Here is a 27,447-nt window from a genome sequence, read left to right as displayed (position 1 = left end):
AGGTGCATGGATTTATTTCTGGGATCTCTGTTCTGTTCCATTGATCTATGTCTCTGTTTTTGTGCCTGTACCATACTATTTTGATTACTGTAGCTTTGTAGTATAGTCTGAAGTCAGGGAGGGTGATTCCCACAGCTTTGTTCTTTTTTCTCAGGATTGCTTTACTGTTCAGGGTCATTTGTGTTTCCATACACATTTTTAAATTATTTGTGCTTGTTCTGTGCAAAATGCCATTGGTATTTTGATAGGGATTGCACTGAATGTGTAGATTGCTTTGGGTAATAGGGCCATTTTTTTTTTTTTTTTTTTTTTTTTTTGGTGCATGGCTAGTGGGATCTTTGTTCCCTGACCAGGGATTGAACCCGTGCCCTTGGCAGTGAAAGCCCTGAGCCTTAACCACTGGACCACCAGGGAATTCCCCAACCATTTTAGCAATATTAATTCCATGAGCAGAATATATCTTTCTATTTTTTGTGTATGTCATATTCAGTTTCTTAAATCAGTGTCTTATAGTTTTCCAAGTACAGGTCTTTTACTTCCTTGGTTAGATTTTATCCTACATATTTTATGTTTTTTGGAGTAATTGTAAGTAGGATTGTTTCCTTAATTTTTCTTTCTGATAGTTCGTTGTTAGTGTATAGAAACCCAACAGATTTCTGTATTTTACTTTTATATCCTGAAAATTTACTTAATTCCTTAATTAGCTTTCATAGTTTTTGGTGGTGTCTTTAGGATTTTTTATGGATAGTATCATGTCATCCACAAACAGTGAAAGTTTTACTTCTTCCTTTCCAATTTTGATTCCTTTTATTTCCTTTTCTCATCTGATTGCTGTGTCTAGGACTTCCAATACTATGTTGAATGAAAGTGGTGAGAGTGGGCATCCTTATCCTGTTCCTGATCTTAGAGGAAATGCTTTCAGCTTTTCACTGTTGAGTATGATATTGGCTGTAAGTTTTTCATATATGGCCTTTATTATGTAGAGGTATGTTCCCTCTATACCCACTCTGTTGAGATTTTTTCTATCATAAATTGATTTGAATTTTTCAAAAGTTTTTTCTGCATCTATTGAGATAATCATGTGAATTTTATTCTCCAATTTGTCAATGTGGTGTATCACATTGATTGATTTATAGGTATTGAATTATTCTTGAATCCCTGGGATAAATCCCACTTGATCATTGTATATGATACTTTTTTTTTTTTTTTTTTTTACTGAGTATCTACTATGTGCCATTGCTTCACACAGACATTATCTCATTTATTTATCACCAAGCAATATCTATGGGCTAGATATTACTATTTTCCAGCTGATAAAACCGAGACATAAAGAGGTTATATGATTTTCCCAAAGTCACACAGCTATTGTATATGATACTTTTAATGTATTGTTGAATTCAGTTTGCTAATATTTTGTTGAGGATCTTTGCATCTGTATTCATCAGTGATATTGGCCTGTACTTTTCTTTTTATGTGGTGTCTTTGTCTGGTTTAAGTATCAGAATGATATTGGCTTCGTAGAATTAGTTTGGAAGCATTCCATCCTCTTCTCTTTTTTTTTTTGGAGTAGTTTGAGAATGATCAAAGTTAACCTTTCTCTAACTGTTCGGCAGAATTCACCTGTGAAGCTGTCTGGCCCCGAACTTTTGTTTGTTGGGGGTTTTTTAATTACTGATTCAATTTCATCACTGGTAATTGGTCTGTACATATTTTCTATTTCTTCCTGATTCATTCTTGGGATGCTGTATGTTTCTGGGAATTTATTTCTTCTAAGTTGTCCATATTATTGGTGCATAGTTGTTTGTAGTAATCTCTTATGAGCCTTTGTGTTTCAGTGGTGTCAGTTGTAACTTCTCTTCTTTCATTTCTGATTTTATATATTTGAGCCCTCTCTCTTTTTTTCTTGATGAATCTGGATAAAGTTTTATCAATCTTGTTTATCTTTTCAAAGAACCACCTCTTAGTTTCATTAATCTTTCATGTTTTTATTTTTTGGTCTTTATTTCATTAATTTCTTCTCTGATCTTTATGATTTCTTTCCTTCTATTAACTTCGGGTTTTGTCTTCTTTTTCTAGTTCTTTTAGATGTAAGGTTAGATTGTTTGAGATTTTTCTCATGTTCTAGGGAAGGATTATATCTCTATAAATTTCCCTCTTAGAGCTGCTTTTGCTGTGTCCCATAGGTTTTGGGTCATTGTGTTTTCATTCTCATTTGTCTCTAGGTATTTTTTTGATTTCCTCTTTGATTTCTTCAGTGATCCATTAGTTGTTTAGTAGCATATTCTTTAGCCTTCCCGTGTTTGTGTTTTTTGTAGTTTTTTCTCATAATGTTGTGATTGGAAAGATGTTTGATATGATTTCAATCTTCTTAAATTTATTGACAATTGTTTTGTGGCCTAGCATGTGATCTATCCTGGAGAACGTTCCACATGCACTTGAAAAGTATGTGTATTCAGCTACTTTTGGATGGAATGTACTCTATGTATCTGTTAACTCCATCTGGTTTAATGTGTCATTTAAGGTCAGTGTTTTCGTATTGATCTTCTGTCTGGATGATCTATCCTTGATGTAAATGGGGTGTTAAAGTCCCCTACTGTTATTGTGTTACTGTCAATTTCTCCCTTTATGTCTGTTATTATTTGCTTTATATATTTAAGTGTTCCTACAATTGTTTTATCTTCTTTTTGGATGGATCTCTTCATCATTATGCACTGTCCTTCTTTGTCTCTTGTTACAGTCCTTGTTTTAAAGTCTATTTAGTCTAAGTATTGCTACCTGGCTTTCTTTTGATTTCCATTTGAATGGAATACCTTTTCTATCGCCTCACTTTCAGTCTGTATGTGTCCCTAGATCTGAAGTGGGTCTCTTGTAGAATCTTGTTTTTGTATCCATTCAGCCACCCTATATCTTTTGGTTGGAGCATTTAGTCTATTTACATTTAAAGTAATTATTGATAAATATGTATTTATTACCATTTGTTCATTGTTTTCTGGTTGCTTTTGTAGTTCTTTTTTGTTCCTTTCTTCTTGTGCTTTCTTCCCTTGTGACTTGATGGCTATCTTTATGTTATTTTGGGTTCCTTTCTCCTTTTTTGTGTGTGTATCTATTATTTTTGGTTTGTGATTACCATGAGTTGTGTATATGTGTGTCCATATATATTTTTTTTTTTCTCACAGGTGGGCATTTTATTTTCCCACTTTTTGCTGCCCAACTTCTGTGCATCTTCCTATGTTTGTGGACTACACCACCTTTGAGGTGGAAATCTCCTCTCCTATACAGATTTTTTTAAATTGAAGTATAATTGCTTTACAATGTTGTGTTATTTTCTGCTGTACACCGAGGTGAATCAGCTATATGTATAGCCCTCCCTCTTGGACCTCCCTCCCACCCCCCCCCCCCCATCCAACCCATCTAGGTCATCACAGAGCACCGAGCTGACCTCCTCATGCTATAACAGGGAGAGATAGCAGGTTCCCACTAGCTAGCTATTTTACACATAGTAGTGTATATATGTCAATCCTAATCTCCCAATTCATCCCACCCTCCCCTTCCCCCCCATGTCCACATGTCCATTCTCTACATCTGCATCTGTATTGCTGCCCTACAAATAGGTTCATCTGTACCATTTTTTTAGATTCCACGTATATGTGTTAATATACAATATTTGTTTTTCTCTTTCTGACTTACTTCACTCTGTACAACAGACTCTAGGCCCATCCACATCTCTACAAATGACCCAATTTCATTCCTTTTTATGGCTGAGTATTATTCCATTTACATTTAAAGTAATTATTTTTTAAATTTTAAAAAATTTTATTTTTTGGCTGAGTCAGGTCTTAGTCGTGGCACGTGGGATCTTCATTGAGGCATGTGGGCTTCTCTCTAGTTGTGGTGTGAGAGTTTTCTCTTTTCTAGCTGTGATGCATGGGCTCCAGAGTGCATGGGCTCTGTAGTTTGTGGCACACAGGCTCTCTAGTTGAGGCACATGAGCTCAGTAGTTTTGGCATGCGTGCTCAGTTGCCCCATGGCATGTGGGATCTTAGTTCCCTGACCAGGGATCGAACCCGAGTCCCCTGCATTGTAAGGTGGATTGTTTACCACTGGTCCACCAGGGAAGTCCCTAAAGTAATTATTGATAAATATGTATTTATTACCATTTGTTCATTGTTTTCTGGTAGTTTTTGAAGTTCTTTTTTGTTCCTTTCTTCTTTTGCCCTCCTTCTTTGTGATTTGATGGCTATCTTTACGTTTTTTGGGTTTCTTTCTCCTTTTTTGTGTGTGTATCTATTATAGGGTTTTGGTTTGTGATTACCATAAGGTGTGTGTGTGTCTACATATATATTTTTTTAATTTGAAGATCTCTTAAGTTTGAAAGCATTCTAACAAACCTGCATTTGTACTTCTGCCACCCTTTCATGTTTAATGGTTTTGATATATTTTACATCTTTTTGTTTTTTGAATCCCTTAACTCCTTATTGTGAATTTAGATATTTACTACTTTTGTCTTATATACATGGTTGATCTACTACCTTTACTATGCGTTTATACATGGTTGATCTACTAGCTTTATACATGGTTGATCTACTACCTTTACAGTGCGTTTGGATTTTTCCATTCATAATTTTTATATTTCTAGTTGTGGTCTTTTCTTTTCCACTTAGAGAAGTCCCTCTAACATTTCTTGTAAAGTTGGTTTAGTGGTGCTGAGCTCTTTTAACTTTGCTTGTCTGTAAACCTCTATACCTACTTCAAATCTGAATGATAGCCTTGTCAGGTGGAGTAATTTTGGTTGTAGGTTTTTTTCCATTTATTACTTTGAATATATTCTACCACACCCTTCTGGCCTGCAAAGTTTCTGCTGAAAAGTCAGCAAATAGTCTTATCGGAGTTCCCTTGCATGTAACTAGTGGTTTTTCCCTTGCTGTTTTTAAGATTCTCTTTTATCCTTAATTTTTTCTATTTTAGTTATAATGTGTCTTGTTGTGGACCTCTTGGGGTTTATCTTGTTTTGGACTCTCTATGCTTCCTGGACCTGGATGACTGTTTCCTCCCCCAGGTTAGGGAAGTTTTCAAATATTACTTCCTTAAATAAATTCTCTGCCCGTTTCTCTCGTTTTTCTCCTTCTGGGACCCCTATAATGCAAATGTTAGTATGCTTCATGTTGTCCTAGAAGTCTCCTAAGCTATCCTCATTTTTTAAATTCTTTTTTCTTTTCTCTGTTCAGCTTGGGTGACTTCCACTATGCTGTCTTCCTTAAATGTTTGGTAGAATTAACCAGTGAACCCATCTGGGCCTGGTGTTTTCTACTTTGAAAGGTGAATTATTGATTAAACTTCTTTAATAGCTATTGATCTATTCAGAGTGTCTATTTCTCCTTATGTGAGGTTTGGTAGGTTGTGTCTTTCAAGGAATCAATCCATTTAGTTTAGGTTATCAAATTTGTGGGCATAGAGTTATTCATAATATTTGTTCATTATCCTTTTAGTGTCCACGGAATCATTAGTGATGACCCGTCTTTCATTTCTGATATTAGTATTTTGTGTTCTCTATCTCTCTCATTGCTGCTGCCCAGCATCACAGGACAGAGTCAGTATCATACAGTGTATCACTAGCCTGGGAAAAGATCAAAATTCAAAATTAGTAGTATGGTTTCTACTGAACGTGTGTCACTTTTGCACCATCATAAAGATGAAAAATTGTAAGTCAAACCGTCATAAGTCAGGGACCGTGTGTGTGTGTGTGTGTGTGTGTGTGTGTGTGTGTGTGTGTGTGTTATTTTTAGCCAGGAGAAAATTATGCAAAACTAATGTTGTCTTTCAGGCTGAACAATTTAGGGTAACATCTGTTTTCTCATCTAACTTAGTATAATCAGGAGACAGGTTGGGGACCAAGAATTTTTTTCTCTACTTTCCATTTGGTGTGGGGCACTAAAATTTAAAAGACCAATTATATACAATTCTTACAAAATTTAAACATGGATTTTTGATTTAATAAAAGCTAGCTAGGAAAGGTCATCTGTTGTTTAACTCAGATTCACCAGTCACATTTTTTTCTCTGAATTTACCTGGAAGATATTTAATATGAAAATCATATATTTGAGGAATTTTTAAAAAACTTCTGTTTTATGACTAACAAATCACCTGACTTTTACACTTTTACATTACATAGAAAGGAAACATAGTTTGGTATCATTTTCCCAGTTATAATATAAGCTGTTTTACTTATTGAGTGTCTATAAGAAAATAAATCCTAAGATACTTTCTGATTTAAAATTAACTATTTGAGGTTTATTCACTTCATCTATTTCATAAATAATCAATATTCAACAACTATTTAACATAATAGAGTGAGAAGTTGTGAACTGATATATACAGAATGTTGAAGACTAATTTTTTTTTTATAGGCAGAACTTGTAGATGCTGCTGCTGGCATTAATGTACGATTCAGATTAGGTGGTGTAAGTATGGATAAATTCTTATTTAGTACTTTTAGAGCACATTTATATGAAATTTAAAAGATGTAATTTAAAAAAACATAAACCATTTTTCTAATTAAATTGAAATGGTCCTTTGAACTTTTCCAACTATAGGTTAAATTTCCACCTGAAATATACTATAAAATTTTCACTCACAGACATATTGAAGATCTGTGTGCTAATAGCCCTAGAGATTACACAAAACTTCCAGCAAAACATACATCTCATATTAAAAGTGATAACCTTCAGGAAGAGGACTATAGTGGCTGGTATCATCGTATAGAGAACAATGGCTGGAGGCCTGTTTCTGATAAAGTAAGAAAAGATAAACATTAATAATTTTGAATATTATGTGCTTAGAAACCTATCTGTCTTTCTGAAAATTAATTTTTAGATTATTTTTAAAAATAATGAATCCTACTAATTTAACTGATAAAATTTGCTTAACTATTCTGTGGTTACTAATATACTTCAAGATACAGCAATATATCTTTTTTTTTTTTACATTTACTTCTACTTTTAATAATCATCTCTGAATCTAAGCTATCTTTAGATACTCTCTGGCACTCAGCCATTATCCATCTTTATAACAAAGCAAATCTGAAGATGTTGTTGACTCTATATTAATCCTTGAACAAGAGGTGAGGGTTCTTGAGAATAATATGCCATTTTCTCTATAGAGCTTGTAACAGCAGACACTAGTGGGAGATCATTTGGGTTTTCATGGTGTTGTTGGAAAATTTAACATGTGCGCATATGAACAGAATGATTTTAAATATACCTAGTTCCTAATGCATATATGTGATTCTAAGACTTTTCTATAGACACCCATGTTTAATCTTTTTGTGGAAATAATTTCTATCTAAGGATATTTGTAAGCTTATATTTTAAAAGTTAACATTATCTGGTTCTATAGCTCTGGATATTTGTTTATATGGCCACAAGTATCTTCATTCAAATCCTCAATCTCTGGTATACAGATTGTAGTATGTAGTATACTGAATATACTAAGTATGAAAAGTGAAAACAATCAAAGTGTGAATTCATTCATTCAACAAACTTTATTGCATACCAACCAGATGTCAGGCATTGTACTAGATGCTTGGGAAGCAGTAGTACATAAGAATAGTCCTTCCCCTCAAGTAGTTTGCTTTTAATTAAGGAGAGAGTCAAGTAAACAGGATATTTCAGTACAGTGCAGTGAATGTGTGCTTTAATAGGGGCAAGTTCAGAGTGCTGTGGGGGGTAACAAACTTTCCTCTTTGTTATTTAATGTGTATGTGGTGAGGGAGGAAGAATGAATTGGAAATAGGAAAACAGGCAACCAGTTAGTATAAAGTGTCAAACAGGGGAAACCACAAAGTCTTGGGACACAATGGTGAGATTTCTATATTCTTTGAGTGTGCCCATATTCCTTGAGGATTAGAGTCTTCAAAAGTCAATAGCACCTACTGGTCAGAACTGTTCTTATGAGAAACTAAAACACTCTTAGAATATGTCTATTCATTTATTCATTCAACAAATACTTATTAAATAGTAACTCAGTACACTAATTTTTCTATGGCATGTGCCTCTTAAGGTTCAATGTGCCATTCACTTAATTAGAAATATCTTAAAAGGGTCTATCCTCTCCTCTATTTCTATCTTGGCATATTCCTACTGAACACACAGAAGTTCTTGTCTATAGTCAGATAACCTCATAATCAGTAATCCAATATTTTGTGTATTCATTTTTCATTTCTCAATAGTTTTGGAAGTCTACTGAAAATGTAATGGTGGGAGACAAAAAGGAAAGTGAATTCCATTTCTCTAAATTGAAGAGAAGGCAAGATATAGAAAAGAAAAGAAAAATTAGAAAAATAGAATGGATGCAGCAAATGTAAGTTGTTGAAATACTTAGACTTACTAAAGAAGTATACAGTCATTTTTTTATATTGCTATCCCTACTAAACTAACTACATGTTACTTTAAAAATAAGATGAAAGATTACAGTATATTTTTAAAAATACATAGAAAGCAAATATTTAATAAATGCCTGCTAGACACTGTTAATCTCTGGGATATAAATGGGAAAAGACAGGTTCTCTTTGACCACAAGGAAATCATAATCTTTTGCAACATGAGATATGAAAATCAGCATTTACTCTTATATATGAGATAACTTTAATATGACCCTCTAGACCCACTCTATACCATTCTCAAACTTTCTTTCCCCTTTCCCCCCTAAAGAAACTGACTTGTACAGATTACACTAAAAGTCATTCTGGACCTATCTAACAAATATTAAAAGCAAGTCTCAAAAGAATCAAATTGTTTCCAAGTTTACTTGACAACGTACAAGAACAAAGCCCCCAAATATTTAAAGGAACACAAAAAACTCAAGTGGTCAAAATCTATAAAATTCACAATGTCTACCATATAGTAATCAATTACCAGGCACTCAAAGAAGCAGCAAAATATATCCCTGAGAAGAAAAAATAATATCAGCTGACTCACCAAAAATATATTTTAAAAATAAAAATGAAAGAAAACATTTCAGACAGACAAAAGCTGAGTTTTATCACCATGAATGGACCAGCAGTATAAAGAACTTTTCTTCCTACTACTTTAATCTCTTTAAAAGGTAATTAACTAACTACTAAACTATACACTTAAAAATAGTTAAGATAAATAGTTAAGACAATAAATTTTATGTTGGTTTTACCACAATATTTTAAATGATAGGTACTACATTTTAAACTAATGAGGTAATATTTATGTTGCCAATCAGTTCCTGATTCCACAGTTATACTCCTTTTCTCTTATATTGAAAATCTTCATCAAACAAAACATAATTGCTTATTTTTTCTGACATTACAAGTAAATAGTTCCAAAAAATCACAATACAATATCAACATATAGATGCAATTACTGAATAAAGTTCAAAAACATTTTTAAGGTAATTTATTATTTAAAGCAGAAACAGTGAAAATGTATTATGGTATTTACAAATTTATAACAGTGCAGAAGTAAATATATGATAACAATACCACAAAGGTTGAGAAAGATGAAATGGAAATGTACTGCTGGAAGGTCCTTATACTACACATGAAGTGGTATAATATTGCTTGAAGTAGACCATGATAGTTAAATATATATACTACAAACCCTAAAGCAACCATAAAATCAACAACAAGCAATATGTAAACCTAATAAGATAATAATGAAGATAAAATAGAATCATAACAAACAATCCATCCTCTCTTGGATGAGGAAAGGAAACAAAGAACTGTGATGACAAATATAAAATGAATAGCATGATATAGATTAAAACCAACCATATCAATAATCGTATTAAATGTAAATGGTCTAAGCATCCCAAATAAAGACAGTGACTGACAGACTGGATAAGAAAGGAAGACCCAACTATACGTTATGTACAAGAAGTAAGAGCACAAATAGGTTAAAATTAAAAGCACGGAAGAGGACTATGATAACAGTAATCAAAAGAAAGCTGGAGTGACTATATTAATATCAAACAAAGTAATAAAGAGGGGTAAATTCATCAAGAGAACATAATCCTAAATGCTTGTTTACCTAATAACACAGCTTCAAAATACATGAAACAAAAACTAATAGTACTGAAAGGAGAAATAGACAAATCAAAAATTATAATCAGAGATTTCAAAACCCTTTTCTTAGTAATTGATATAACAAGTGGACAATAAATTAGTAAAGATGTAGAAGACTTGAGCAACACTGTCAACCAACTTGACATAATTGGCATTTATAGAGCACTGAACCCAACAAAAGAAAACACATTCTTTTCAAGTGCACATGAAACATTCACCAATATACACCATATTCTGAGCCATAAAACAAATATCCACAAATTTAAAAGAATTAAAATCATACAAAGGAGGTTCTCTGATCATGATGAGATTAAAAAAGAATTTAAAACAGAATAAAATAACTGAAAAATTTCTGGAAAACCTCCAAATATTTGGATATTAAACAGCATATATCTAAGTAATCCATGAGTCAAAGAAGTCACAAGAGGAACTTGAAAATATTTTTGATTTAATAAAAAATGAAAATACAACACATTAAAATTAGGGGATGCAGCTAAAGAAGTACTTACAGGAAAATTTATAGCATTTTCTATGAGGCAAGTGTTATTGGATATAAAACCACTCAAAGCTTATGAGAAAAAAAGGTATTACAAGAAAATAACAACCAATATCTCTCAGGAACATAGATACATGATGATAAATAACATTATAGACAAATGGAGTTTAACCCAGGAATACAATATTGGTTTAACATTTGGAAATCAATCAATGCAATCCACCATATTAACAGACGTAAAAAACAAAACTGGATATGATCATCTCAAAAGATGCAGAGAAAGTACTTACAAAATTACCATTTGTAATGAAAACTCTTGGCAAACTAGGAATAGATGAGAGCCTCCTCAACTTGATGAAGGGCATCTATAAAAAGCCTGCAGGCAACATGATACTTAATGGTGAATGGCTGAATGCTTTCTCTCTAAGATCAGGAACAAGGCAAGGATGTCTGCATTCACCACTTCTTTACAACATTGCATTGAAGTCCTAGTCAGTGCAATAAGGGTGGCAGGGCAGAGTGGTGGGGGAGACACTGAGATTGGAAAGGAAGAACTAAAACAGTCCTTGTTCACAGTTGACATGATTATCTAAGTACAGAATTCGAAGGAATCTACTAAAAAGCTACTGGAACTAATAGGTGAGTTTATCAAGGTTGTGAGATATAGAAACCAATTGTATTGGAACAAACAACAGAAACATTTACAGTAGCATCAGAAAATATGAAATACCTAGGCATAAATTGAGGGGAAAATCTACATGACCTGTACACTGAAAAGTAATAAATATTGCTGATAAAACTTAGAGAAGACTTAATAAACAAATAGCCATAAGGTATTAATGGACCAGAAGACTCAATATTGTTAAGATGTCAGTTCTCTCCAAATTGATGTATACAGTCAATGTAATCACAATCAAAATTTCCAGCAGGTTTTTTTGTGGAATTTGACAAGTTGATTTGAAAATTTATATCTAAATGCAAAAGGAACTAGAATAATCAAAATAATTTTGGAAAAAAATTTGGAGAACTTAACATTACCTGATTTTAAGACTTATTATAAAACTACTGTAATCAAGACCTTGTGGGGGGTCCCTGGTGGAGAATTGGTTAAGAATTCGCCTGCCAATGCATGGGACATGGGTTCGATCCCTGGTCCAGGAAGATCCCGCATGCCATGGAGGAACTAAGCCTGTGTGCCACAACTACTGAGACTGCACGCCTAGAGCCCATGCTCTGCAACCAGAAAAGCCACCACAATGAGAAGCCCGTGCACCGCAACGAAGAGTAGCCCCCATCGCTGCAACTAAAGAAAGCCCACATGCAGCAACGAAGACCCAACACAGCCAAAAATAAAAATAAATAAAATAAATAAATTTATTTTAAAAAAAGACATTGTGGTATTGGCATTAAGATAGACATACAGATCAATGGAACAGAATAGACAGTTGAGAAATAGACCCACACACATATTATTAATTGAGTTTCAACACAGGTGCCACGGCAATTTAATTGGAAAAGGATATTCTTTTCAACAAATTGGATACTCAAATGCAGAGAAATGAAACTTGATCCTTATCTCACATCATATATAAAATTCATTTGGAAAAGAACATAGATCTAAATATAAGAATTAACATGGAGAGGGGCAAGATGGCAGAAAAGTAAGACGCGGAGATCACCTTCCTTCCCACAGATACATGAGAAATACATCTACACGTGGAACTGCTCCTACAGAACACCCACTGAACGCTGGCAGAAGACGTCAGACCTCCCAAAAGGCAAGAAAATCCCCACGTACTTGGGTAGGGCAAAAGAAAAAAGAAATAACAGAGACAAAAGAATAGGGACAGGACCTGCACCAGTGGGAGGGAGTTGTGAAGGAGGAAAGGTTTCCACACACTAGGAAGCCCCTTCGCGGGCGGAGACTGCGGGTGGCAGAGGGGGGAAGCTTCAGAGCCACGGAGGAGAGCGCAGCCACAGTGGTGCGGAGGGCAAAGCGGAGAGATTCCCGCACAGAGGAGCGGCGCCGAGCAGCACTCACCAGCCCGAGAGGCTTGTCTGCTCAGCCGCCGGGGCGGGCGGGGGCTGGGAGCTGAGGCTCGGGCTTCGGTGCTAGCCGGGAGGGAGTCCGGGAAAAAGACTGCAGCTGCCGAAGAGGCAAGAGACTTTTTCTTGCCTCTTTGTTTCGCAGCGCGCAAGGAGAGGGGATTCAGAGCGCCGCCTAAACGAGCTCCAGAGACGGGCACGAGCCGCGGCTATCAGCGCGGATCCCACAGCAACAGGGACGCAGAGGGAAAAACGGAGAGATTCCCACACAGAGGCTCGGCGCCGAGCAGCACTCACCAGCCCGAGAGGCTTGTCTGCTCACCCGCCGGGGCGGGCAGGGGCTGGGAGCTGAGGCACGGGCTTCGGTCGGATCCCAGGGAGAGGACTGGGGTTGGCTGCATGAACACAGCCTGAAGGGGCTAGCCCACCACAGCTAGACGGGAGGGAGGCCGAGAAAAAGTCTGCAGCTGCTGAAGAGGCAAGAGACTTTTTCTTGCCCTTTGTTTCGCGGCGTGCAAGGAGAGGGGATTCAGAGCGCCGCCTAAACGAACTCCAGAGACGGGCGTGAGCCGCGGCTATCAGCGCGGACCCCAGAGACGGGCATGAGACGCTAAGGCTGCTGCTGCCGCCACCAAAAAGCCTGTGGGCGAGCACAGGTCATTCTCCACACCGCCCCTCCCGGGAGCCTGTGCAGCCCGCCACGGCCAGGCTCCCGTAATCCGGGGACAACTTCCCCGGGAGAGCACACGGCGCGCCTCAGGCTGCTGCAACTTCACGCCGGCTTCTGCCGCTACAGGCTCGCCCTGCCTCCTCCGTACCGCTCCCCCCCCACACCCCCCACCCCCGGCCTGGCTGAGCCAGAGCCCCCGAAGCAGCTGCTCCTTTAACCCCGTTCTGTCTGGGCGGGGAACAGACGCCCTCAGGCGACCTACATGCAGAGGCGGGTCCAAATCCAAAGCTGAACCCCGGGAGCTGTACGAACAAAGAAGAGAAAGGGAAATCTCTCCCAACAGCCTCAGAAGCAGCGGATTAAAGCTCCACAAACAACTTGATGTGCCTGCATCTGTTGAATACCTGAATAGACGACGAATCATCCCAAATTTAGGAGGTGGACTTTGGGAGCAGGATATATTAACTTCTCCCCTTTTCCTTTTTTTGTGAGTGTATATGTGTATGCTTCTGGGTGAGATTTTGTCTGTATAGCTTTGCTCTCACCGTTAGTCCTAAGGTTAGGTCCGTCCGTTTCTTGTTTTGTTTTTTTACTTAAAAAAAATTTTTTCCCCTAATAAATGTTTTCTTAATAATTTTTTCCTTATTTTCTATTTTTTAAAAAAATTAAAAAAATTTTTTTAATAAGTTTTTTCATATTTTTTATTTTAAAAAATTAAAAAAATTTTTTTCTTAATAAATTTTTTCTTAATAATTTTTTTCTTATTTTTAGTATAAAAAATTAATAAATCTATTTTTAAAAAATTTAAAAAAAATTTTTTTCTTAATAAATTTATTCTTAATAATTTTTTTCTTATTTTTTATTATAATTGCTTTATTTTATTTTATTTTATCCTCTTTCTTTCTTTCTTTCCATTTTTTCTCCCTTTTATTCTGAGCCGTGTGGATGAAAGGCTCTTGGTGCTCCAGCCAGGCATCAGGGCTGTGCCTCTGAGGTGGGAGAGCCAACTTCAGGACACTGGTCCACAAGAGACCTCCCAGCTCCACGTAATACCAAACGGCGAAAATCTCTCACAGATCTCCATCTCAACATCAAGACCCAGCTTCACTCAACGACCAGCAAGCTACAGTGCTGGACACCCTATGCCAAACAACTAGCAAGACAGGAACACAGCCCCATCCATTAACAGAGAGGCTGCCTAAAATCATAATAAGGCCACAGACACCCCAAAACACACCACCAGACGTGGACGAACCCACCAGAAAGACAACATCCAGCCTCATCCACCAGAACACAGGCACTAGTTCCCTCCACCAGGAAACCTACACAACCCACTGAACCAACCTTAGCCACTGGGGACAGATACCAAAAACAACGGGAACTACGAACCTGCAGCCTGTGAAAAGGAGACCCCAAACACAGTAAGATAAGCAAAATGAGAAGACAGAAAAACACACAGCAGATGAAGGAGCAGGGTCAAAACACACCAGACCTAACAAATGAAGAGGAAATATGTAGTCTACCTGAAAAAGAATTCAGAATAATGATAGTAAGGATGATCCAAAGTCTTGGAAATAGAATAGACAAAATGCAAGAAACATTTAACAAGGACGTAGAAGAACTAAAGAGGAACCAAGAAACGATGACAAGCACAATAAATGAAATTAAAAATACTCTAGATGGCATCAATAGCAGAATAACTGAGGCAGAAGAACGGATAAGTGACCTGGAAGATAAAATGGTGGAAATAACTACTGCAGAGCAGAATAAAGAAAAAAGAATGAAAAGAATTGAGGACAGTCTCAGAGACCTCTGGGACAACATTAAATGCACCAACATTCGAATTATAGGGGTCCCAGAAGAAGAAGAGAAAAAGAAAGGGACTGAGAAAATATTTGAAGAGATTATAGTTTAAAACTTCCCTAATATGGGAAAGGAAATAGTTAATCAAGTCCTGGAAGCACAGAGAGTCCCATACAGGATAAATCCAAGGAGAAACACACCAAGACACATATTAATCAAACTATCAAAAATTAAATATAAAGAAAACATATTAAAAGCAGCAAGGGAAAAACAACAGATAACACACAAGGGCATCCCCATAAGGTTAACAGATGATCTTTCAGCAGAAACGCTGCAAGCCAGAAGGGAGTGGCAGGATATACTTAAAGTGATGAAGGAGAAAAACCTACAACCAAGATTACTCTACCCAGCAAGGATCTCATTCAGATTTGATGGAGAAATTAAAACCTTTACAGACAAGCAAAAGCTGAGAGAGTTCAGCACCACCAAACCAGCTTTACAACAAATGCTAAAGGAACTTCTCTAGGCAAGAAACACAAGAGAAGGAAAACACCTACAATAACAAACCCAAAACATTTAAGAAAATGGGAATAGGAACATACATATCGATAATTACCTTAAATGTAAATGGATTAAATGCTCCCACCAAAAGACACAGACTGGCTGAATGGATACAAGAACAAGACCCATATATATGCTGTCTACAAGAGACCCACTTCAGACCTAGAGACACATACAGACTGAAAGTGAGGGGATGGAAAAAATATTCCATGCAAATGGAAATCAAAAGAGAGCTGGAGTAGCAATTCTCATATCAGACAAAATAGACTTTAAAATAAAGACTATTACAAGAGACAAAGAAGGACACTATATAATGATCAAGGGATCGATCCAAGAGGAAGGTATAACAATTGTAAATATTTATGCACCCAACATAGGAGCACCTCAATATATAAGGCAAATACTAACAGCCATAAAAGGGGAAATCGACAGTAACACAATCATAGTAGGGGACTTTAACACCCCACTTTCACCAATGGACAGATCATCCAAAATGAAAATAAATAAGGAAACACAAGCTTTAAATGATACATTAAACAAGATGGACTTAATTGATATTTATAGGACATTCCACCCAAAAACAACAGAATACACATTTTTCTCAAGTGCTCATGGAACATTCTCCAGGATAGATCATATCTTGGGTCACAAATCAAGCCTTGGTAAATTTAAAAAAATTGAAATCGTATCAAGTATCTTTTCCGACCACAACGCTATGAGACTAGATATCAATTACAGGAAAAGATCTGTAAAAAATACAAACACATGGAGGCTACACAATACACTACTTAATAACGAAGTGATCACTGAAGAAATCAAAGGGGAAATCAAAAAATACCTAGAAACAAATGACAATGGAGACACGACGATCCAAAACCTATGGGATGCAGCAAAAGCAGTTCTAAGAGGGAAGTTTATAGCAATACAAGCCTACATCAAGAAACAGGAAACATCTCGAATAAACAACCTAACCTTGCACCTAAAGCAATTAGAGAAAGAAGAACAAAAAAACCCCAAAGCTAGCAGAAGGAAAGAAATCATAAAGATCAGATCAGAAATAAATGAAAAAGAAATGAAGGAAACAATAGCAAAAATCAATGAAACTAAAAGCTGGTTCTTTGAGAAGATAAACAAAATTGATAAACCATTAGCCAGACTCATCAAGAGAAAAAAGGAGAAGACTCAAATTAATAGAATTAGAAATGAAAAAGGAGAAGTAACCACTGACACTGCAGAAATACAAACGATCATAAGAGATTACTACAAGCAACTCTATGCTAATAAAATGGACAACCTGGAAGAAATGGACAGATTCTTACAAATGCACAACCTGCCGAGACTGAACCAGGAAGAAATAGAAAATATGAACAGACCAATCACAAGCACTGAAATTGAAACTGTGATTAAAAATCTTCCAACACACAAAAGCCCAGGACCAGATGGCTTCACAGGCGAATTCTATCAAACATTTAGAGAAGAGCTAACACCTATCCTTCTCAAACTCTTCCAAAATATTGCAGAGGGAGGAACACTCCCCAACTCATTCTACGAGGCCACCATCACCCTGATACCAAAACCAGGCAAAGATGTCACAAAGAAAGAAAACTACAGGCCAATATCACTGATGAACATAGATGCAAAAATCCTCAACAAAATACTAGCAAACAGAATCCAACAGCACATTAAAAGGATCATACACCATGATCAAGTGGGGTTTATTCCAGGAATGCAAGGATTCTTCAATATACGCAAATCAATCAACGTGATACATCATATTAACAAATTGAAGGAGAAAAACCATATGATCATCTCAATAGATGCAGAGAAAGCTTTCGACAAAATTCAACACCCATTTATGATAAAAGTCCTGCAGAAAGTAGGCATAGAGGGAACTTTCCTCAACATAATAAAGGCCGTATATGACAAACCCACAGCCAACATTGTCCTCAATGGTGAAAAACTGAAACCATTTCCACTAAGATCAGGAACAAGACAAGGTTGCCCACTCTCACCACTATTATTCAACATAGTTTTGGAAGTGTTAGCCACAGCAATCAGAGACGAAAAAGAAATAAAAGGAATCCAAATTGGAAAAGAAGAAGTAAAGCTGTCACTGTTTGCAGATGACATGATACTATACATAGAGAATCCAAAAGATGCTACCAGAAAACTACTAGAGCTAATCAATGAATTTGGTAAAGTAGCAGGATACAAAATTAATGCACAGAAATCTCTTGCATTCCTGTATACTAATGATGAAAAATCTGAAAGTGAAATTAAGAAAACACTCCCGTTTACCATTGCAACAAAAAGAATAAAATGTCTAGGAATAAACCTACCTAAGGAGACAAAAGACCTGTATGCAGAAAATTATAGGACACTGATGAAAGAAATTAAAGATGATACAAATAGATGGAGAGATATACCATGTTCTTGGATTGGAAGAATCAACATTGTGAAAATGACTCTGCTACCCAAAGCAATCTACAGATTCAATGCAATCCCTATCAAACTACCACTGGCATTTTTCACAGAACTAGAACAAAAAATTTCACAATTTGTATGGAAACACAAAAGACCCCGAATAGCCAAAGCAATCTTGAGAACGAAAAATGGAGCTGGAGGAATCAGGCTCCCTGACTTCAGACTATATTACAAAGCTACAGTAATCAAGACAGTTTGGTACTGGCACAAAAACAGAAATATAGATCAATGGAACAGGATAGAAAGCCCAGAGATAAGCCCACGCACATATGGTCACCTTATCTTTGATAAAGGAGGCAAGCATATACAGTGGAGAAAAGACAGCCTCTTCAATAAGTGGTGCTGGGAAAATTGGACAGGTACATGTAAAAGTATGAAATTAGAACACTCCCTAACACCATACACAAAAATAAACTCAAAATGGATTAAAGACCTAAGTGTAAGGCCAGACACTATCAAACTCTTAGAGGAAAACATAGGCAGAACACTGTATGACATAAGTCACAGCAAGATCTTTTTTGACCCAGGTCCTAGAGAAATGGAAATAAAAACACAAATAAACAAATGGGACCTAATGAAACTTAAAAGCTTTTGCACAGCAAAGGAAACCATAAACAAGACCAAAAGACAACCCTCAGAATGGGAGAAAATATTTGCAAATGAAGCAACAGACAAAGGATTAATCTCCAAGATTTACAAGCAGCTCATGCAGCTCAATAACAAAAAAACAAACAACCCAATCCAAAAATGGGCAGAAGACCTAAATAGACATTTCTCCAAAGAAGAGATACAGATTGCCAACAGACACATGAAAGAATGCTCAACATCATTAATCATTAGAGAAATGCAAATCAAAACTACAATGAGGTATCATCTCACACCGGTCAGAATGGCCATCATCAAAAAATCTAGAAACAATAAATGCTGGAGAGGGTGTGGAGAAAAGGGAACACTCTTGCACTGTTGGTGGGAATGTAAATTGATACAGCCACTATGGAGAACAGTATGGAGGTTCCTTAAAAAACTAAAAATAGAACTACCATATGACCCAGCAATCCCACTACTGGGCATATACCCTGAGAAAACCATAATTCAGAAAGAGTCATGTACCAAAATATTCATTGCAGCTCTGTTTACAATAGCCAGGACATGGAAGCAACCTAGGTGTCCATCATCGGATGAATGGATAAAGAAGATGTGGCACATATATACAATGGAATATTACTCAGCCATAAAAAGAAATGAAATGGAGGTGTTTGTAATGAGGTGGATGGAGTTAGAGTCTGTCATACAGAGTGAAGTAAGTCAGAAAGAGAAAAACAAATACAGTATGCTAACACATATATATGGAATCTAAGGGAAAAAAAAAAAAAAAAAAAGAGGTCATGAAGAACCTAGTGACAAGATGGGAATAAAGACACAGACCTACTAGAGAATGGACTTGCGGATATGGGGAGGGGGAGGGGTGAGATGTGACAGGGTGAGAGAGTGTCATGGACATATATACACTACCAAATGCAAAATAGATAACTAGTGGGAAGCAGCCGCATAGCACAGGGAGATCAGCTCGGTGCTTTGTGACCACCTAGAGGGGTGGGATAGGGAGGGTGGGAGGGAGGGAGATGCAAGAGGGAAGAGATATGGCAACATATGTATATGTGTAACTGATTCACTTTGTTGTAAAGCAGAAGCTAGCACACCATTGTAAAGCAATTATACTTCAATAAAGATGTTTAAAAAAAAAAAAAAAAAAAAGAAATGAAATGGAGGTATTTGTAATGAGGTGGATGGAGTTAGAGTCTGTCATACAGAGTGAAGTAAGTCAGAAAGAGAAAAAGAAATACAGTATGCTAACACATATATATGGAATCTAAGGAAAAAAAAAAAAAAAAGGTCATGAAGAACCTAGTGGCAAGACGGGAATAAAGACACAGACCTACTAGAGAATGGACTTGAGGATGTGGGGAGGGGGAGGGGTGAGATGTGACAGGGTGAGAGAGTGTCATGGACATATATACACTACCAAATGTAAAATAGATAGCTAGTGGGAAGCAGCCGCATAGCACAGGGAGATCAGCTCGGTGCTTTGTGACCACCTAGAGGGGTGGGATAGGGAGGGTGGGAGGGAGGGAGATGCAAGAGGGAAGAGATATGGGAACATATGTATATGTATAACTGATTCACTTTGTTATAAAGCAGAAACTAACACACCATTGTAAAGCAATTATACTTCAATAAAGATGTTTAAAAAATAAATAAATAAACAACTGTGACAAAAAAACTAAAAAGCGGGGCTTCCCTGGTGGCGCAGTGGTTGAGAGTCTGCCTGCCGGTGCGGGGGACGCGGGTTCAAGCTCTGGTCTGGGAAGATCCCACATGCCGCAGAGCAACTAAGCCCGTGAGCCACAATTACTGAGCCTGCGCATCTGGAGCCTGTGCTCCTCAACAAGAGAGGCCGTGATAATGAGAGGTCCGCGCACTGCGATGAAGAGTGGCCCCCACTTGCCGCAACTAGAGAAAGCCCTCGCACAGAAACGAAGACCCAACACAGCCATAAATAAATACATAAATAAATAAATAAATTTTAAAAAAGAAACAAAAACTAAAAAGCTATCTTTTTAAAGAGAATTAAAAATAATGTACAAAAAGTACCTGACACAAAAGAAGATGTTAATATCACTCTTCCTTTTACCTCTTACTCTCTTTCCTTTTTCCCCTTCCCTTCTCGCGTCCTATCTGCCATTAGCCACATGACTTTGTAAAGGTCACTCTTCTAGTATTTATTGCATCACCTATGAAACAATTGGGGTAGTTATCTCCAAGATCCTTTGACTCTATAATTCTATGACTCAGTGATTTAATACTTAGCTTTTCTTTGTATCACAACAGTACAACTTACTGAGAGGTGATTTTGAAATGAGGCTTCTCTGGTTAGTGTGGCTGATTAAGTTCCTTTGTTTTTTCCAGACGATGCCATCACATACAACTTGGCTTAGCAGTATTTGAAGTAAATAGGATGAAAACTTGGTTTACTATGTAAATAGTTTCACAGCAATAATATAGATTAACTGCATCCATTAGCAGTCACATATTTCAAAGGATTTACATCTCCCTTCCTTTCCTCTATGTAGGTACTACACAGGAACCCTGGAGGCTAAGTCAACAAGTCATGAAACTCTAGGTTTAATTCACACAGCAACAAAAGGGCTAATAAGAGCTTTCGAAGATGGTGGAATAGATTCTGTGATGGAATGGGAAGTGGATGAAGTGCTGAACTGGACAAACACACTCAACTTTGATGAGTAAATACATGTTGCTATTCTTGGGGAGCGAGGGCAGGCATCAGATATTTTTCTTTCTAATATTTCCTACTCCCATGTTGAATCTTCAAAAAAAAAACTTGAATATTTATTATCTGTCTAGAAAGAAAATAAGAGGAAATGAGGGAGAAAGATAAAAAAGGGATGATCTAAAAGTAGAAAAAAGAAAAATAGATTTGGGTGTTCTTTATTAACAGACTTTATTCTTATGACTTAGTCTAAGTCTGCTTTACTTCTTACTTTGGGATATAGAAACAAGGCTAAGAACATGAAATTAATAATATAAAGAATTTCCTCAGCCTGTATTCATCAATCTTCCTGTGTGGGACATTAAAAAATTATAATTTTTCAGTGACATACTTTGGCCCTTGAAAAACATTTTTAGGCTATTTTGTGTGATGGAAATTTAAAAATACTTCATATAGCTATCAGGGCAATGCAAATCAAAACCACAATAAGATCCTATTTCATACCCACAAAGATAGCTATAATTAAAAAGATATATGGTACCAGTGTTGGCAAGGATGTGGAGAAATTGGAGCCCTTATATACTGCTAGTGGGAATGTACAATGGTATAGCCATTTTGGTAAACAATCCAGCAGTTCCTCAAATGGTTAAACATAGAGTTGCCATACAAACCAGCATTTCTACTCCTCAGTATATACACAAGAGAAATGAAAACACATGTCCATAAAAACTTGTACATGAATATTCATAACATCATTATTCATAATAACAAAGAATTAGAAACAATCTATTCATCAGCTGATGATTAAAATGTGATATATCCATAAAATGGAATATTATTTGGCAATAAAAAGAAATGCTGATCATGCTACAACACTGATGAACCTTCTTAGTAAAAGAAGCCAGTCACAAAGGACCACATATTGTATGGCTCCATTTATATGAAATGTCCAGAATAGGCAAATTATATAGAGACAGAAAGTAGATTAGTGGTTGCCTAAGGCTTAGAGATTTGTGGGGATTGGGAAGTGATGGCTAAGGGGTATGAAGTTTCTTTTTGGAGTAATGAAATGTCCTAAAATTGATTGTGGTGATGGATGCACAACTCTGTGAATACACTAAAAAGCCATTGAATTGTACACTTTAAACGGGCAAATTTTATGGGATGTTAATTATATCTCAATAAAGCTTTTAAAATATTCACTATTTACTCAGCTACAATAAAGAATGTGAATACTGCGTGGATGAAGAGGAAGGAAAAATAAAACAAAGATGGTGTAAGTAAAGAAACATAAGAAAAAGGAAGACATTTGGAAGAGGGAGATAAGAACATGAAATAGGAAAAATTAGGTTGACCGCCATTGAAAAATAGACCAGAAAAAAAGAGGTCAGAGGAAGCAGAGACGAGAACAATGAAAAAGGAAAGATAAGGGAAACAAAGAAAAAAGGGAAAGAATGACTAAGAAAAAGGGAAAATGAGAAAACAAGAATAATAGAAAAAAAGATAATTATGGGAAGAATATATTAAAATAAAAATTAAAAAGGAAAGATAAGAAGGAATAAAGAGCTAATCACCCATAGTAGATGTGCTAAAATATTTTTTAATAAATAGTGAAAAAAGGGGCTTTCCTGGTGGCGCAGTGGTTGAGAATCTGCCTGCCAATGCAGGAAACACGGGTTCGCGCCCTGGTCTGGGAAGATCCCACATGCCGCGGAGCGACTGGGCCCGTGAGCCACAATTACTGAGCCTGCGCGTCTGGAGCCTGTGCTCCGCAACAAGAGAGGCCGCGATAGTGAGAGGCCCACGCACCGCGATGAAGAATGGCTCCCGCTTGCCGCAACTGGAGAAAGCCCTCACACAGAAACGAAGACCCAACACAGCCATAAATAAATAAATAAATTTAAAAAAAAAATAGTGAAAAGATTTTATGACTCAATAACCCCAATATCTTGTCCAGACCATCGTACTGGGATTCCTTATAGACAGTACATTTGTGGTTTCTGAGACACTGAATAAATACAGATAGTAATAATGATGGAAGAAATGACATCCGAAGAAAGGAGTCATAATGCTGTACTTTTTCCTTTCCTAAGAGGGTAAAGAAGGAGAGAGAGGTAGGGGAGGTCCTTTGAATGAGCTTATGAGGGCAGGATAGAGAATTCTCTCAGGCAAGCTTTTGAAATCCTGCTCTGCCTTTCCCTTATACAGTTGGCTAATTCAGCAAAGGGACAGCTAACTTCAGTGAAAGATTACAAAATAATCCACACCCAGTATCCTATATTCTATCACTACTGGAATACAAAAGAATAAAACAATTGAGTTCAAAGGGAAGAAATAAACGAGCATCTCAATCTACACAAGACTTTCCCCACTATAATCCCCTAACACCCTTCTCTGGTAGGTGAAGAAGATTCCTAATGGCTTCCCTTCATGGAGAAAAGGATAAAAACAGAATAAACCAGGAAGACTTGAAGTGGTTTTTTGGTATCATATACTCTATATGGAGTGGGAAAAATACATCTAGCTTTGATATGGTGAGACCTAAATAGACATTTCTCCAAAGAAGATATACAGATTGCCAACAAACACATGAAAGGATGCTCAACATCACTAATTATTAGAGAAATGCAAATCAAAACCACAATGAGGTATCACCTCACACCGGTCAGAATGGCCATCATCAAAAAATCTACAAACAATAAATGCTGGAGAGGGTGTGGAGAAAAGGAAACCCTCTTGCACTGTTGCTGGGAATGTAAATTGATACAGCCACTATGGAGAACAGGTTTTAAGGAGGTTCCTTAAAAAACTGAAAATAGAACTTCCATATGACCCAGCAATCCCACTACTGAGAAAACTGTAATTCAAAAAAGAGACATGTACCCCAATGTTCATTGCAGCACTATTTACAATAGCCAGGACCTGGAACCAACCTAAGTGTCCATCGACAGATGAATGGATAAAGAAGATGTGGCACATATATACAATGGAATATTAGCTGTAAAAAGAAATGAAATTGAGTTAATTGCAGTGAGGTGGATGGACCTAGAGTCTGTCATACAGAGTGAAGTAAGTCAAAAAGAGGAAAACAAATACCACATGTTAACACATATATATGGAATCTAAAAAAATGGTTCTGATGAACCTAGGGGAAGGACAGGAATAAAGACGCAGACATAGAGAATGGACTTGAGGACACGGGGAGGGGGAAGGGTAAGCTAGGACGAAGTGAGAGAGTAGCACTGACATATATACACTACCAAACGTAAAATAGATAGCTAGTGGGAAGCAGCTGCATAGCACAGGGAGATCAGCTCGGTGCTTTGTGACCACCTGAGAGGAGGATAAGGAGGGTGGGAGGGAGGTGTAAGAGGGAGGAGATATGGGGATATATGTATACATATAGCTGATTCACTTTGTTATACAGCAGAAACTAACACAACATTGTAAAGCAATTGTACTCCAATAAAGATGTAAATAAATAAATAAAAATAAAATATATAAAAAATGCAGATACCTCATGTTTCCAAATTATGTACAACCTCTATCAGTTCGTTCTCTGACTTGAGCATAATTTGGCACCCACTTGGAATTGTTAGAAAGCAAGTTTTTCTACTGATCTCTAGACAACAAAAATTTCAAATGGAATCCAGCATGATTATTTGGAAATATTTCAGTAGTATTACTGACCACAGCCTACTGATTATCTCAGGCAAGACAAGAATTTGCAAAGACCTTCCCCTAGCTGAGAGCAGACATTAGGAGAGCACCTTCTTCCCAGTGTATTTATGGTCTCCACAGTCTACTTTCCTCTTAGATCTTTGTAGTTGTCTAGATATTTGTAACTGGCTTTATAATACCTTATTTGACGAGAATTTCAAAGTCATTTTTCCCTTCAGAAGAATTGGTAGCCACTAATTCCTTGGAGAGTATCCTTCAAAATCTATAGACAGTTTTTGATAGTTGGACCATTAGAATGACATACATGTGTTGAACACTGATATTGAGTGATACAATCCAGTTTCTTCCCAAAGGCCTTTGTGCTAGCCCCTTGTTATGACAGGTGGATGCTCTCCTGGGAAGAAACCATGTACGTCTTCAGATGCACAGGGCAACAGTATCAATTGAGTACAATATTATTATAATTTTGAAGAATAGATTGGATAGAGCCAACTTCACTCTTGGACTCAAGGACATTGATGAGTACTGTTGCAAATTCTGTAGTATCCAGAGATACATTGCTGCAGGTGCTTAGAACATAAAGCAATGCCTGCATTGCTGTTACTGAGTCACCTACAATGCCACATAGTGGCTACTCTGCCTACTGCTGGCATTCATCCTGATGCATTTTCAGGGGTGTATTCTCTAGCGAGATGGATGTTCCTCTTCCAGGATCTTCATATTTTTCAAACGGCAAGTGAAATTTAACATAACCCATTAAGTCGTCAGCAGCTGGGATATCTTGAATAATTTCCTGATGGTCTATTAACCCTGTTGGTGAGAGCTCTCAGTGGGTAGTTTCTATGTCTGAAGCTGCCCCTTTGATTTCTAAGACAGGTAGTTATGTTGCCTCTCTGGCCCAGGACTTTCCCCAGGCCATTAAGATGTTAAATTTATACTCCTGAGGGATCCACGGTAGAGTCCACATATACTTTACTCTGCTAGTATCTAAAAAAAAATTTCAAAAATTTCTTAGAAAGACAGATCAGCTCTATTATATAAACAGCATGATAAGGCTATAATCAGATTGTTGCTTCTATTTGTAAAGCTTTGATTTCTCATTGGCTACTGCTGTCATGTTCCTGATGAGAAGTTCTTTTTTAACAATTGAATAAATTCATATCTGATCTCAGGTAAAGCAGGGGCAGTGATCAACCTTAAATATGGCATAAGTTTTTGCCCCAGACTGTCAGAGTTTAGCATACAATTGATCAAATGTCCTTTATCTTGGTACCCTGAAGGTGGAATGAAAATCTTTCAGTATATAAATCTAAGGAAGCAGGGTTATTGACACCCACTATTCATAGTGCTCCTGAGCAACCACTGAAAGCACAATGTCTGCCTAAATTTAAGGTTAAGCCAGATTGAACTGTCAACTAAGAGGTCCTGGAAAGGGTTTAAACCACCTACTGTTATCTTGCATCTTTTCATTTAACAGTGACCCAGCACTATCTCATTTAAGGCCACAGAATAAAGTTCTTGGAGCAACAAGAGGTAGCAGTAACAAGAACGAGCTGACTTAGACACAGTATTTTATTACAATTAAACACCATTGCATAATATATACCTTCTTATAACAAAAAATTCAGGAATACAAAGTTAACAAAAGTAAAAATAATTCAAATGAAAATCAGTGTTTCCTCAATTACATGACAATTCTAATCCTCCTCCTCCTTTCTCAGCCAGCTTCCTTTTAGCCCCTGCTGTGATCAACTCCTTACCTGATTTCTTGGGTACAGTTGTAAGAAAGAAGGCTTGGGAAAGGGGGATACAGAGATCAAAATGTGATGCAGTAAGTCACAGGAAACCTGGGCCTTGGCGCTTTCTCTCATCTTCGTAGTTCATCATACTTGTCCTTCCCTATCTACCTCTTCTCGGGCTACATCTGTCTCCCTATTTCAGTCTCTGTTTAAGGAACTGAAGTGGCAACTGCATGTACCCTGCTTGAATATGATCTCATGTTTACTGGACACAGCAAAGACAGCACCATTTCTCTAATAAGATCATAAACCAAATGATTTAAATTTATACGTCAGAGACAGTAGGTCTGGCAATCCAGAACCAAGGAGAAGGTTTTGTTGCTGTAGTTTTCCCATGACTTTTTTCCTCTCAGAGTTTTCCATTCGTACTTTTAATTTAGAAGTTAACTAACATCTTAGTTGTCACTCAGTTGAGGATATGATCTAGCAGGAATGGAACAGGATAAAATGAGGAGACATGTGCTGGTGGGAGGCCAAAGGGCACCAATGTGGTAGATGGTGGGCACCATTTTTATACCTCCTCCAACTCCT

At 37.0% G+C, this 27,447-nt stretch overlaps 1 protein-coding gene across 1 annotated transcript in view; it reads left to right on the top strand.

Moving 5' to 3' along the window:
• Window positions 1-27,447, top strand: part of C10H11orf65 (chromosome 10 C11orf65 homolog) — a 71,206-nt gene that overhangs the window by 41,172 nt on the left and 2,587 nt on the right. Inside the window, exons 3-6 of the mRNA XM_061202564.1 lie at window positions 6,405-6,458; window positions 6,591-6,791; window positions 8,225-8,355; window positions 21,279-21,449. Coding sequence (XP_061058547.1) covers window positions 6,405-6,458; window positions 6,591-6,791; window positions 8,225-8,355; window positions 21,279-21,449 — 557 coding nt within the window. The remainder of the gene's footprint in view (window positions 1-6,404; window positions 6,459-6,590; window positions 6,792-8,224; window positions 8,356-21,278; window positions 21,450-27,447) is intronic.

Source organism: Eubalaena glacialis, chromosome 10, assembly GCF_028564815.1.
Source record: "Eubalaena glacialis isolate mEubGla1 chromosome 10, mEubGla1.1.hap2.+ XY, whole genome shotgun sequence".
NCBI classification, from domain to species: Eukaryota; Metazoa; Chordata; class Mammalia; order Artiodactyla; family Balaenidae; genus Eubalaena; species Eubalaena glacialis.
This window is presented reverse-complemented; position numbering and strand designations above follow the sequence as displayed.